Source organism: Geotrypetes seraphini, chromosome 1, assembly GCF_902459505.1.
Source record: "Geotrypetes seraphini chromosome 1, aGeoSer1.1, whole genome shotgun sequence".
Taxonomy (NCBI): Eukaryota; Metazoa; Chordata; class Amphibia; order Gymnophiona; family Dermophiidae; genus Geotrypetes; species Geotrypetes seraphini.
In genome coordinates this window covers 203,208,608-203,224,738 of record NC_047084.1, presented here as the reverse complement: position 1 = coordinate 203,224,738, position 16,131 = coordinate 203,208,608, and the positions used below count along the sequence as shown (strand labels likewise).

The 16,131-nt window shown below is 39.4% G+C and overlaps 1 protein-coding gene across 1 annotated transcript in view; it reads left to right on the top strand.

Moving 5' to 3' along the window:
* The window catches only part of PDGFRL (platelet derived growth factor receptor like), an 89,713-nt gene that overhangs the window by 39,312 nt on the left and 34,270 nt on the right, over window positions 1–16,131 (top strand). The window contains exon 3 of the mRNA XM_033944206.1: window positions 4,472–4,623. Within this exon, the coding sequence (XP_033800097.1) occupies window positions 4,472–4,623 (152 nt within the window). The remainder of the gene's footprint in view (window positions 1–4,471; window positions 4,624–16,131) is intronic.

Sequence of the window (16,131 nt, the reverse complement as noted above, 5' to 3'; positions counted from 1 at the left end):
TCCTGTTAAACCGTGACATTAACAAGTAAGTACTAGAAAGCAGTTTTATAACAGGGCGCTGCCAAGCTGGATAAGACAAAAGAACCACACAACAAGGGCAGGATGAGCAGGACAGCTGCCATGGGCAAGAGAGCCTGGAAGGGGTCTCGGGGCTCCAGTTGCCTTCATCATGCTGCTGCTTCCTCCTTTTGCATCTGCATTCTTGAAAGGGGAAAAGGAAGCTCTTGGGGAGACGGAGGCAGAGCCTGTGAACCAGCATTAGCTCAGGCTCCACACTCACTGCCTGCTGCAGCCATTAGGCCTTAGGACAACCTCAACAACTTTTCCCATTGAAGGGAAGTTGTGGTGACCAGAAGGACTCGTCGAGAGAAGGGGGAGAGCCTGGAGCTCCAGGTGCAAAAATATTATGTTACACCACCCCTAGCACAAAATATACAGACAATCCAGGAAGAGTTACAAGAATTAGCTCCTGGGACTCACATTACACTATTTAAAGCTGTTCACTGAAATAATCACAGCTTGACAGGGCATCATCTTCACCTGGCAACACAGCACAGCCTCACTGTTCTGGCTTATGCACCATGTGCAATGGAAAAAGAGGCAACTGAGTGCAGTTTCTATGATCGAAAACCCAGTACAGAGTGGATTATATCTAGAAACCCTGCAGAGTCTCTCAGGGACTTGCATTAAGATGAAAAGCAATTATTTCTCAGACTATTAAGAGGCCTGACTGCTATATATGGAAGGGCAAACAGAAGCGAAGCCTTATTTTTTGGAACAGAGAAATAAATAGGAACATCAAAGCAAGTATCACTTTGCTCTGGGGCTCCGGATTAATACCAAACATGTTTCACCTTTCCAAATCTCTCCTGGGCAGAGTTGTATTTGCAGCTGTCACTAGGTTAGATTTAGGTTGTTCCACAACACCTCAGCCTTTCCTTGCTTCTATATATGGTTCGTAAGACTCCAAAATGAAAAGGAAAAGTTGATGAGGCAAATTTATCATTAGGAACTAATGAGAAACGCTTGGTCACATTTTTCTGTGTTCAGAGAGGTGCAATCTGAAGAAAGACTTGCAGTTTGAAAGGTCACCATCACAAGTATCGCTGGATTATTCTTTCGGTGATCCAAATAAAATAATTTAAAACTTGCAGGAAATTTAGTACTTACATTTATTAGGTATTGCACTTTTTCAATTTTCTCAAGGCCAAACCAATATCCACATCCTAAATAATAAACAACAATATCATGAATAAGAAGTAAGATCACAAAAACATCATGACCAAAAATTATGCATATATGTATAAACTTGGAAAATATAGTAACAGAGTAGATGACGGCAGATAAAGACCCAAGTGGTCCATCCAGTCTGCCCAACCTGATTCAATAGAATAGAATCAGAATAGCCAGTTTACATTCTTCTGATGCTGCTTGTGACCTTGAGTAAGAATCATCACTTCACCCTCCATCACCTTAAGTACTCCCTGCCAAGTTTGGTAGTACTTACTCAAATAATATCCAAATGTCCTGCATTCCACTAAGGACAAAATCTAAAATAGCTCACCCTCATGTCGGTTCCTGGACCAGTTGCTCCAAGAAGCAGTCATTTATGACATCTAGGAATTTTACCTCCCTAGCACTCCCTGATGTAACTTATATCCAGTCAATGTTGGGGTAGTTGAAATCACTTGATTAGTTGGAAAGAGCGCATAAATCACAATATTTCAAGAAGTAGCCTGCTCCAGAAACAAAATGCAAAAAGTGCTTCTAGCAGGTGTCCATACATCTAAAGATAAAGGTAAAAGATCCCACAAAAAATAGAAAAAGGAGTGGAGGAAAATCCTCAGTTATACTTCATGGGTTTAAAAAACAACAACAAATCTCTACTCCTTTATTGATGGATATAACCCCAGAAGGGGCACAAAGCTCTATTAGCCACTGCCACTTAAAGCTGATTAAATAAAGCCATTTAGATGAATAATCAGGCAACTTGCATCAGGATAAGCATTTGAATTGGCACAATCAGAAGTCCACCACTGCTAAGTCAGTAATTTTAAGCAAGGACTTATCTGTTCCTGATGGACAAGCGAACCTCCAAGGCTCCTGAAGACAAACGCCAACCTCCAGTGCTCCTGCGCTCCTCAGGGCAACCGCACGGGAGTTCCAGCATTCCTCAGGGCAGTCACACGGGAACTCAGATGTCCAATGTACCTGACAAGGATAATCCCTCTTTTGCTCCTTGGCTACATCAGGGGTTTTGATGCATACTTTCTGAAATCAGCAGAGTTCAAATAATCCAAGGCGTTAGAAATGGCGCTGGCTACCACCAGATGGCGCTGAGAGCTACCTGCTGCTCTCAGGGTGTTGGTCGTAGCCAGCACCATTTCTACAAACCCATACATATGATGCAACAAAAAAGAGCAAGGGTGGTGCATGAACCTTCTAACAGCAACAAAAAGACAGCACCAAAAGTTCAAGAGATAAAAATATGAAAAATTACTGTACTGGCCTCTGACTGATATGACAGATATGACAGAATGCCTGGTGGCATTAACAACATTGTAAGCTAGAATTTGTCTAACTAAAGTTGTTGATTGTCCTCGATGCTGATGGTCTGAGTGTTGTCAAATTGAATTGATCCACGCGCCAACTCCGAAACATGTATGTGTCGAGTCATTGAATCATTGATTGTACCATGATGACATTGGAAGAATAAAGATCTCTACACCTCCAGATGAGTTTGTGGACACTTTTGTAGTGCACATCATTCTTTTTTGGACAATCCCATTCTTGGTTTCAAGTTATATCAGAACATTTCAAGTGAGTTCAACTAGAAATCATAAATGAAACTGTATCAGACATCACCAGGCAATTATTTCTGGTAATCAAGAAGAATAACAAGAGTCAGTTATGTAGATCCCTGGTAAGCTGCAGTTCCTTGCTGCCTCTCTGGTTCCTTTGATAGCATCTCTAAGTTTTCTTTCCTGTGACTCACAGTCACCTTTATGACCTGTATACTATGGGACCTGCACTTGGGGATGGGCTGACCCATCACTCAAACTTACATCATTGCCTGGGAAACAAATCCTTACCAGAAGTTTTCCTCATTCTGTAACTTGTGCATCTGAATTTCAAAGCATGCAACTCCAAAGGGGTGGGGCCATGGGAGGAGAATGGATGGGTTAGAGGCATTCCCAGAAATAAGGTGCAATGTTGTAGAAAACCTGCATATGCGCACCTAACTGCCATAAATGCTCACATCCTAAGTTAGGTGCGAAATGCGTGCTAAGCTGGTACAATTATAGTCTCAATTATTCAACGTAAATGGGACTGACCCGTTGTTGGATAAGTGAAAAGTTGGATACTACGGAAAACAATGATAACCCCTTAAAAATGCATGGAAAACATACTTTATGCATAAAGAACAGGCATAGGGTATCTGCAAAAGCAGGGATCCAGGTCCAAAAATTGCTGCACATACTGGGAAAGCATGGGCTCAGCTCAAAAGCATGGCTTCCTTACAGCTTATGAAGCTGGAAGACAGGAAGAGAGTCTGTGCGCTTCTTAACGCTTCTCGTGGTGAGAGGCACATCCTGTAGGCAGCCAACTGGCGCCGATGACTCTCCTCCTCGATGGCGTCTCTCCTCCTCTCCCCACGCCTCTCCTCCTCCAGGATTCCCAGAAAACTGACAGATTCAGGGTCATGGCTGGAGGGTGCACTTCTGGATGCCTTGTGGCCATGGCATCAGGTATAGTGTGTCCGAGCACTGAAAATCTTGCGGACACTGCTATAGTGTAACACTGTGAATGTAAACTGTAGCTCGTTTTGAGCTCTTTAGGGAGAATGGGATATAAATTTAAATAAATAAATATAATTTTGGTGTCTATTTTTGGGCACTATTTAGAGAACATAGGCCTGTACTTTTGTGAAAATAGATTTCACTTAATAGAAGCCACTCTGTTTGACAAATTCATCACCTACCTTCGTTCACCACGCTTTTCCCCCTACAAACCCGAAGCAATCTCTCAGGCAACCCCTCTCACTTCCCTCCCCTTACAACCCCTCTTACTTTTCCTCCCCTTACTACCCTTTTCTTCTGTAACATTCCCCCTCATGCATCTGTAATTCGCTGAATGTCCAGCCTTCTTTCGATGTGAACCACCTAGAAGTCGTCTGACTATGGCAGTATAGAAAAATAAAGTTATTATTATTAGAGGGAGTGACGCTATTAATAGGTAACTTTCTAGTTTTTAATCAACTAAAGTCTGATAATGCAGTTTTGATATTTTTGAAAGCAAGAAAGAAAATTTGAATGACACAATTAGGCGTGACGCTGTTGGAATGCACTCAGACTGCAGAGGAGAATGTTCTTTACAGATGAACTGAAATCAAGAGAAAATCAAAGCATTGAGAAACAGTGGAGGGAGAAGGAAATAAAATTGACCCTCTGTATTTCTTTATTCTATTTAGCATTAAACAGCAGGACAGATATGGCCAGCTGATTCTTAGGAATACCACTGCTGCGGACACTGGAGAGTACAGTTGCTGGGCTCAGTTATGTGATGGTTATGTCTGCACAAAGGATGAATCCAAAGCAGGCTCGACATACATCTTTTTCGCAGGTAATGTATTTAGAGTATTGTAGGAAAACTAGGGGCTATCCATTTTGCCACTCTAATCTATTATATAAGGTAAATGCACCAGTACCATATGCTTATGTACTGTCAGAATACAGCAGATAACACCAAATCAGGTAGGGGATCGCTAGGGAAGTGAATACACTTATGCAATTATTGTAGCACAAACCCCTATCCTGAGGAAGATTCAAAATGCGTTGGTGGGGACTAGTGCAAAGCTAAGTTTAAATACGATTAGCATTTAGGAAATGAAATTAAGATAAATTTATAACAAAATAAACAAAAAATTATATATATATATATATATATAAAATAATCCATATCACAAAATTGGGTGGAATCAGTGCCATGCTGTTCCTGTTTGGACAGGGTGGCATTCTGAGAATCCCCATTATGATATACAATATATCATCATGATAGAGTGAAGTGTTGTTGTATGTTTGTCGACATTTAGTAAAAGCCATATTAGTGTTTGTTTTCCAAGGTGGAGCACAAAATAACTAACATAATCAATGTATAATACAGAACCATAGCATACAAAAACCAAAATAAAAACAATTGCAATAAAGACACAAAAACGTTTTATAAAGCAATTAGGAAAACTTAAAAGAGGAACAAGAATAGCCAACAAGTTAGTAATGTTTCCCCGAAAGACACAGGGGGCACTGCAAGAGGCCCAGAATTCTTCAGCATAAGGCCTACTGTGAACAGCCCACATTTCTCTTTTGTTAGTGGAGCTGCACTGGCTTCCAGTGTTATGGAGGGCTCAGTTTAAACTGTTGGTATTGTAATATAGGGTGGTACATCGCAATTTACCTCCTGTGCTGTTCGATCTTTTAGTCCCTTATATGTCAGCAAGGAGTTTATGTTTACAGGAACAGCAGCTGTTAGTTTTACCTTCAATTTATTATTTTATTTATTTAAAACATTTATAATCCACTCTTTTTGCCCATTTGGGGCCAGAGTGTTTTTCAAGTTTGGGTGTATTTTTTATAAGGAACTTTTTGGATTATTACCCTCTTATCTGGTATCTTACTTGAAATTGTTTTATTCAATAAAATGTACCAGAAATTCAGGTATGTTTATCTTCCCTACCCCAAGGTCCTGTCATTACAAGACTTCTTTGGACAGGACTTTGGAGTATCAGGCAGGGAAGATGAACGCCCTAATTTTATTTTTGTTATACGCATTGAAAATATTTGATACTGCGTGTAAATCAAAATTTCAATAAACTTGAAACTTGAACTCCTGGATGAGTCTGTTGTTTGCTCAAGCCAACTCTTACTTTACATTTAGGAAATTATTAAAAACTTACTTATTTGAAAAACAAGAATGCTGATAGTTACGATGGTGTTTTTACTTTTTAATCTTTTTTAACCTATGATTTTTAACTTATGTTTTTTATTGATAGTAATGCATTGAAATTGTATTTTAGCTAATACTGTTGTATGTAGTAGTGTATTTTTGAAATTGTATGTTCTGCTGAAATGTCTCAGTTTTTCTGTTGTGAACCGCCTAGAACTGCTGGTGGGGCGGTATACAAGAAAATACATTATTATTAAAGCGGCTCGCAATTCACATACACAGCTTATAATACATATAATAGGTTGCAGATGTTCTTGGTGGCAGGTTTTTGAAAGTGCATTTACTGTATTCCAAAGGGCCTTTCCTTCCTTGCATAATAGATGAATATATTTCTTATAGGAGTCTGTAGTATTGTGTGTTTTGTTTTAGTTTGCAATGTACATATGTCGTTTTTGTAACCCACATAGATTTTGCAATAAGCAGCAAACAATACTACATCAAATAAAATACAATATGGCATCAAAAACAATTATCACACTCAACAATCGATCAGCCAAATATAGGTGCCCATTCTGACATCAATCCAAAGATAGCTATCACACATAATATACGCATTTTATTATACTCTTTACAAAACACTTCCCTGGAATGCACTCTCGAGTGAAGTGGTAGAGAGTAAAATGGTGACAGAGTTCAAAAAAGCGTGGGATGACCACAGAGGATCTCTAATCACAAAATAATGGTATACAGTTTATACATATTATCTCATTAGTACATGAAGCCCTACGTTTGTACCTGAGGTAATGGAGGGAAAGGGATTTGCCCTAGGTCACCAGGAGAGTCATGGGAGGAATATGATCTGAAACATGGCTTCTTGCATTACATAGCAGATAAAGACCAGCATGCTCGTCTAGTCTGCCCAGTAAGATGGTTAGGACTGTAACTGCTACTCCCTATAGGGTTGCCTTTCACTTAGGGCTGTAACTGTTGCTTCCTGACTTTGAAGTTATCGGTGCTGCTGGTTCTGTTGCTCTTTACTTCGCCACATCACACAGTGCAAGGTAAAATTAGTCCATGTTCACCTCATAGTGAATAAAATGTAATAAAGCTCTATTTGTCGATAGCTTGCTTGTATGAAAAACACACTAAACATTAAGACTGGCACTGGTGGCTGATAGTCATTCCTTGTTGGTGGGATTTTCAGGGTTTCAGGAAGATGAATGTGATAAGAGACTTGTTTATAATAGAGTGCAAAAGTTTACTGGAGTCATTGAGTCATTGTACTAGGAAACCCCATTTATCAGCAGCCACCTTTGTAAAGCCCAGACTTAATAATAGAAAGGGCTTGGAGAAATCAGATAAACCGTCCACCAGATGCAATTGTTTCACTGGGAACAGCAAATAATTAAGACTGCATAATCAGTTGTTTCAGGGTTGTTCACCTTGATCATATATTAAGAACATAAGAATTGCTGCTGCTGGGTCAGACCAGTGGTCCATCTTGCCGAGCAGTCCACTCACGCGGCGGCCCTTAGGTCAAAGACCAGTGCTCTAAATGAGTCCAGCCTCACCTGCGTACGTTCCAGTTTAGCAGGAACTTGTCCAACTTTGCCTTGAATCCCTGGAGGGTGTTTTCCCCTATAACAGACTCTGGAAGAGCGTTCCAGTTGTCTACCATTCTCTGGGTGAAGAAGAACTTCCTTACGTTTGTACAGAATCTATCTAGGGAGTGTCATCTCGTTCTCTCTACCTTGGAGAGGGTGAACAATCTGTCTTTATCTATTAAGTCTATTCCCTTCAATATCTTGAATGTTTCGATCATGTCCCCTCTCAGTCTCCTCTTTAAAGGGAGAAGAGGCCCAGTTTCTCCAATATCTCACTGTATGGCAACTTCTCCAGCCATTTAACCATTTTAGTCGCTCTTCTCTGGACCCTTTCGAGTAGTACACAGGAACTATATAGAAACAAAGACAGCAGATAAACAGGTCATCTACTCACTTCCTCTCCCTAGAACATACAACTCTTGTTTGGTCCCTAGCCTTACCTTTGCTGCCGATTCTCTGACAATCTGCTTGTTCCAGACTGTCAGCTGGTTGAGTTTCATGAACCTACCACCCCTTTTACGTATGTAGGAATCAAGGCCCTGATTACATAAATGGCGTCTAACTCCTAGGCACTTCAGTGCAGATGTTGATCAGCCACTAGACGCCATTTACATATAGAATAGCATCTAGCGGTGCCTAAGCAGACTTAAGTGCTACTAGATGTTGAATCCTTAGGTGGATTGCCATTTAGGCCAGGGTTTTCTTGTCCTAAATGAGCACACCTAAGTCAATTCATGCCCAAACTCTGCCTCACACCCGCCTATAACTGCGTCTACTTTCTGGTAGACGCCCTAATGAGTTAGGCACCAAATGGCTAATTAATTTATTTTTTTAAAATAATTTTTTAATTGTCTTTTAATGGCCCTTTCAATTATCAGTGCTGATTAAGCCAATTAAGAAAATTAAGTTAGATGCCTAGATTGGCTAGGTGTGCCAATCTAGGCACCTAACTGTAGGTGTCTTTTATAGACTCAGGGCCCATGAGAACAAAGGATTTATTTACAAAGGTTCGATCTAATTGCATAGTGGTGAAGCGGACAAAAACGTTATATAAACCACATTCTAGGTGTGTTGAAACTGCAGATTTACCATTTTCTACTGTGAAATAAGGAGTAAAGTTTACATGTAAAATATTACAGAATGCCACATCCTTATGTTTAGAGCATGTAATTTGCATTCATTTAATCACAAAAAATGCACAATTATATTGAACTACAATGTCACAATTTCCCATTTCACTTTTTTCATTTGCACACTCAAGCATATCTACATGGAGGACTTGGTAGTGAGAAATATGTTGGAATATGTCTCAGAGTACCAGGGACTAGGTGGCTTACTGGGAGAGAAGAGCAAGTGTTTGTGTGTTATGATTAGTGATGTATGTGAATTATGTATAAATCTGGGGGAAGGGGTGTCTATAGAGAGCGTGTACATATGTATTTGTAGGGTTGTGGGTATGTATAAGATATTGTGGAGACTTGTGTGGAGTAGAATGATGGCAGGGGAGGAGTGCTGTGGTATGTATTTATGAGGATGTTGTATGAGTTAGTGGTGTAGCAACAAGGGGGACTCTGGGGGGCTTAAGCCCCCTCCTCCCCAAATATTGCAGCACCAGTGCTACGTCTGGTAGGGGATCTCCAAGCTCCACCAACAGAAGAGATTCTTCTCTAGTGGCCAGAAACGCCCGAACACTCAAGCTGGTGGTACTTTCCATGAACTGCCCTCTTAACATAAGCATGCACGGAGGGATTGGCACAGCATCAGCAGCCCGTGGAAAGTGTCGCCAACTGCCAGTATTGGGGAGTTTCTGGCCACTGGAGGAGGACTTCTACAGCTGATGGGGTTTGGGGGATCACCACCAGCCCAGGCTTTTAAAGCCTGAGTTGTGGATCATGGGGGGAGGGCACAGAGAACAGGATGGATTGAAACAGATTGGGGATGGGGCAAAAATTTCTGCTCGCCTACTTTGGTCTCAATCCGCTCCCCCAAACTGAAAGTTTGACTACACCACTTGTGTGGATATCTATTGGAGGAGGTCTTGAGTTATTGGGTGGTTTGGGATTTGCATGGGGGTATGGTGTAGCATAAAGAGGTCTGGATAGGGTATATATTTAGGGATGTTTTCACTTTTCATTCCCTTCCTACTTCCCTTCTTCCTTCCGTGTCTCCTTCTCTACTAATTGCGCACATGCGTACTAATAGCTTTCTAGGATTGTAAAATGAAATTAAAAAAATAATGATGCAAAATATTTTCATAAAATCCAAAAATCTTATTTTTTATTAGATATCAATATTAGGTCATAAGTGTACGCAATTAATTTTATTAGCAAATCAATTGGGTATCTTTTGCATCAGAGAATTATTACAGAAGCCAAAAACGCTGGCCTTGCTCCTAACAATTCCAATGTCTTATCAGTTACATGTCCATATATATCCTAAATGACGACATTCCTTCGTTACAATCCATCTGCAGTCTAATTGGTTCACATTATTTATTCCCATATAAGGCTAGCTTCATATAGGCGTGTCACAAATTACATTCTTATATCTAAAAAGTTACATTCTCACATTAAGCTTACATATTTTATAAAAAGAAGAAATACATAGATCAATATTATAATACACTTACAAAACTCCTCAGATTTTATATTCTTTCCTGTAAATGTCAGTGTTCTTCTCTATTCTGAGATCTCTGTCTCACAAAGACTGAACAAAGAAAAGATGGAAAGGAGCAGGTACCCCTCCCATCAAGGTTCTACGTAGAAAAAAGTTGCTCTCCAATGAAGTAGAAAAAGTTGCTCAAGGTCAGAGGTCAAACACCATCTGTTGCCTTATCAGGATCTCTTCAGGATTTCAGATATATGAAGATTAAAATAAACTATATTCCTAATCTTTATATTCCTAATCTACATTGGTTTTTTTAACATATTACCTATAACTACCTAAGTAAATTTCTATTATATAATTTTTCCTAACTTTCTGATAGCTAACTTTGGATCAATTCATACCATGATACACATATGGTTTAGATTTGTCCTTAGCAAACTCAAGTCATGGTAAACCAGGGCCCCCTGGTATGTGGATACCAGGTCAAAAGCCAACTCCTGTCTGCCTACATTTCCCTGAGGATTGGCCTAGTTCAGGCTGGTCACTCTAACACAAAGAAACTCTATAAGAAACCTAATCTTCTCATCTGGAGTACATTTGATATGGTAGTCATCAATCACAAAAATGTCTTAGCTTGCCTCCCTATATCCATCAAGCACATGACATATATCAAATCCATATGGTAACTTAAAGTCCCTGTTTTTAAACTTTTTGTATTTCTGATCATTTTATTCCAGATTATCCAATTTTCATTTATTAATTCATAGCTACTAATCCACATTCTCACTTGCTCTTGGATCAGGCCTTATCTAATAGTTTTTCTTTTCTTTCTAGCTAGTAAATCCTGATGCAATGTGAGAAAGTGTAATAGCTGAATTTTTTTATTTCATGTTTGCTCATTCTTACCTGCCCAGGTAAACAAAGCTGGCCCCAAAACTACTTAAGGTATAGGACCAGGTCCTTAGCCCCCCCTTGGGTCGTGGAGTGGAGTGCCACACCAGGACCCACACCTGGAGCTTTAGTGGCCTTACCTTGCTCTGTTCTGAGGTTGCTTTGGGCATGACTTGTTCTCTGGATCAGCGTAAGATTGGGAGTCACTTTCTGCAAACATGTTTTTCCAATGCCAATTATACAGGATAAACTACAACACACAATCAGAAACACAAAAGCCAGGCCTATCAAAACACCCAATAGGCCTTTAACCCATGATATATTAGGCATCCATGCAGTTAGCCAATCAAACCAACCCTTATCCTCTACCTTAAATTGTTCCCAATTCTGCAATGCCTTGTCTAGAGATGTGATATGTGCTTGCTGGTCAGAGAAGGAGTCAGGAATATAAGTACAACATTCTTGTCCAATGATGGCACATGTACCCCCCTGGGCTGCTAGGAGATAGTCGAGTGCCATCCTATTTTGAAGAGCTACAATGCGTGTTTGTCTGAGCTCTAGTGACAGAGATTGAGTAACTGCTGTTGTTTCATTACCCATAGTTTCAATAAGGGTGGATAATTTTTTTATAATTTGGACTAATTTACCTACTCCATAACTAGGTAAAAGGATCATAGCAAATCTTTCCCCTTCAGAAATGAGAGGAGTATTTCTTTTTGGTCGGATAGGAGGCAATTCAGATAGGATTCTCACAGGGGGTAATAGGAACCCGATATAGCAGGTCCCATACCATCCCTCGTGAAGCCATCTGTATGCATATGGGCCACAAATCCACCAGCAGTCAGCATAAGAGGGTAACAAATAATTACTAACACCTGTGAGCCAGGCAAATTGTTGCCTGTCAGTAAAATAGGTAGAAACAGTAATATTTCCCAGTGAAAGAGAAATATTTGGACCATCTGAAGTAACATAATATTGACATGAACTCTTTCCAGCATACCAGGTGGTTTTATCTGTCCTTTTAGAATGGTAACAAAGAAATCCTCACATGGGTCTAACTAAAACTGGGGCTGGTGGTTTATTTGGGTCAAAACTAAAAGCATAACGAGTAAATGTTTGAAGAAGAGAATATTGAACTATAGAGGAACAATTTCCCTCATGACTAAACTGTGGTGCAACTAAGCCATTACGTGGCATAAGATAAAGAGAATAATAACAAAGATCAGAAACATTCCATGCAAAAGGTCGAAAAGGTAACCCACTAGTGTGTTGTGGAAGCTGGGCACAAACCCAGCAATTGCTTACATTAGCATACCTAGCTACACGAAATTTCATTTGTTCATAGGAATTTCCCTGACCTACTATAGGTAAGAAAAGATTCCATTCTGCAAAAGTGTGGTGGAAAAAAGTAAAGAATAGTAATGGAGAACACCAAATAAGTAACATGGCTAAAATTAATACCTAATTAGTATAACTAAAAATAAACAGTATTGAAAATATGCAAATATAGCAATGAGATGAACTACTAATAATGTCTCTAGTCCTTGATTTCCTTGCAGGAACAATAGATATGCTCAGGTAATCAGGTATTAGCAATGGGTGCTGGCTTAATGTCTTTCACGTGTACTAACGGTGTATACCCTTTTAATTTCACTGCATAAGGGAACACCACTTCCACTTGAAAAGGTCCATAAAAGTATGGCTGAGTCCATATATTTCTTGTATGTAACCTCTTATACACCCACTGATCCTGATGGAATCTGTAAACTGGAAGTGCTTGGTCCACACTACTTGGAGTTCGTCGTGATTGAATCTCTGCTATAGCTGTCTGTAAAGCTACAACATAATCAGAAAATAAAGTATCATTAGTACAATTTCCCGGTTTCACAAAAGCAAGGGGCATCTTTCTTCCAGTGGCAATTTGGAAAGGAGTCAAAGCAAATCTAGGCATATGCCTATTACGCACTACATAGAGTGCTGCTGGCAAATATTTTAGCCAGTCTTTAGACTCCAATGGCATAATTTTTCGTAATGCAGTTTTTATTAAATCATTCGATTTTTCAACAAAACTGTTTGATTGAGGATGGTAAACTATTATGAATTTGTGCTTAATCAATAGTGAATTTGCCAATTCTTGTAATAATGCATTTTTAAAGTGGCTGGCATTATCTGTGGCTATCTCATAAGGAATTCCATGTCTTGGAATAATTTCATTTAAGAATACCTTTGCCACTTCTCCTGCTGTTTCTTTTTTACAGGGGTAGGCTTCAATCCAGCCCGAAAAAGGACAAACACAAAGTAACAGATACCTCTTACCTTTACAAGGTGTTATCATGTCTGTAAAATCCACATGCCACTTCTGAAAAGGTCCCTGCGGGATAGGTAGAGTGCCTGGTGCTACACAAGTACCTCTAGGATTAGTTTTTACACATACAGCACAACGTAATACAGTCTGTCTTACTATTTTTTCTAAATTAGGATGCCAGATTTGCTGTGACAATTGACTAATTAAAGTAGCTGCACTTTCATGTAAGGCATTGTGCATTTGTTGGATCATTATCACCAGAGGTACCTGTGCCATACATGGCACACCTGACGAATTATACCAGATACCTTCTATACACTGACATTGTAAATTTGTCCATTGTTGAATCTCTTCCTCTGTTACGCCATCTAGGAGCAGTCGTCTTTGCTCGTCTTGTTCCTTTGTAATCTTGCTCCTAGCTCTAGTCTGCACTAGCATTATGCCCTGTTGCTCTACAGCCCATTTTGCTGCTAAATCTGTCTGATTATGCATATATTGCTCCCACGATTCATCTTTCTTATCATGGGCCTTAATTTTACATAATGCCAATGTTTTGTCTGGGTATTGCTGCAATAATCTATCCAATCTCTCTATCAAAGGTAAATGTTGAACTGGATGACCTCCAGAGTCTATGAATCCTCTTTTTTTCCATGTCGTTAAATGCAATTTTGCTACTCCTAAAGCATATGCAGAATCTGAATAAACAGTAACTTTCCTTCCTATATTGTCCTGTAACACCTGGACTAATGCTGCTAATTCTGCAGTCTGGGCTGAATATTGATCTGATGGTAAACAATAAGTTTTCCATTCAGTGCTGTCAGCATCCCTATCATACGTTGTGATAGCAAATGCTGCTCTGTTTGTAGCACTGGAACCATCTATAAAACAAATATATCCCTCACCTAGGGGTTTATCATATTGTAGCAACATTTGTTGCTGTGGGATCAAAACTGAACACTCGTGCTCAGTACTGTCTTGTATTCCTAAAAAAGCATAAAACACTTGTGCTGGATCTTTATCCTTCATTTTTGGTTGCACATCCACTAAACCAGTGGTAAGCAGAGCCAAATACTTCCCTATACGCTGACTAGTAAACACTACTTCTGGCAATTTTAAAATATTCAAAATATCATGGGAAGTATGTACTGTGATATGACTGTATGGCAACAAATCCATAAGTTTTCCTACCAATGTTGCAGCTGCCACTACACCTTTTTCACACTGAGAAAAACCCATTTCCACAGGTGTAAAACTTCCAGATAAATATCCACAAACATTGTCATTTTGTTGTAAAACTGCACCCCATCCAGGGTTTCCAATATGTAAATGTACTTGCACTTCTGTCCCAATCAAAGGTAAAACAAACTGTGGAGCATCTCTAATTGCTTGTTTTAACTCCTGTATCAGCACCACCAGTGCTGAATCTAATTGAATTCTGTCTCTGCTCTGAACATTTCCTTTCAATTTAGCCCTCAAAGGAAGTGTCCTTGTACTTAAACACGGTATCCATTGTCTACAATAATTAAGGAGTCCTAAGAATCCTCGTAATTCCTTTACTGTCTGTGGCAAGGGTGTTTTTTCTATTTCCTGTACTAAATCTTTAGTTAAGGCTCGTACTGACTTGCCGACACGATACCCTAAAAAGGTAACCTCTTCTTCTGCTATTTGTAATTTCTCCTTATTAACCACATAACCATATTCACACAGAAAATTCAATAGTTCAATAGTATATTTCACATTATCTTCCACAGTAGGCGCAGACAATAACAAATCATCTACATAAGAAATCAAATGTATTTCTGGTGGAAGCCGTTCTTTAAAAATTTGCAAATCATGCATTAATATCCTTGAAAACACAGAAGGACTCTCTGAAAGCCCCTGAGGGAGACGTGCCCAACAATAGCGCTTACCATCAAAGGTAAAGGCTGTATAAGGACGTGACTTTGGATGTAATGGAATAGTATAGAATGCATTTTTCAAATCAATGACAGTCAAATAAGATCCTAAAGGGACCTCATTCAGGATTGTTACAGGATTTGCAACTACAGGATACTCAGACTGAATTAATTTATTCAAACCCCTCAAATCATGCACTATTCTGTATGAGTCATCTGATTTCTGTATGGGAAACAAAGGAGTATTCCAGGCAGATGAACATTCTTCTAAAATCCCTTCTTTTACTAATTCTTCAATTATAGGAATACTTCCTGCTATAGCTGCTGGCTTCAATGGATATTGTGCTATTTTCGGTCCGACACCTTCTTTTAACATTTCAATTTGAATAGAATCTACAGTTTTAACTTTGCCATATTTCTTCCATAATTCTTCTGGTACATGGTCCAATACATACTTCATTATTTCCTCTTTCTTAGAGGGTAAATTCTCCTTAGGAGGTGGTAATCCTATCCAAAATGTAGTATCTAGTGTTTGACCCAGAACACCCATATCATCTTGTACACTCAATAATATTGAATGCACAAATGATGGAGGATTACTTGTCTGTTCTCCTGTTCGTAACGATGTCCATAGACAAGTTTCCAGAACTCCCTGCCTTTCATCCCACTGGCATGGTAATTCTGGTTCAAACACAATTGTGGCTTCCAATTTATGCAGTGCATCTCTTCCTAATAAATTCACTGGACATTCAGGCGCATATACCACTTGCATATGCAACCATTTTCCTTCAATTTGCAGAGATACATTTTCTAGTAAATATTTTTCATTTTCCTGCCCTTCTATCCCCATGGTAGTAATACTCTCTTTTGAAAGTACTGCTCCTAC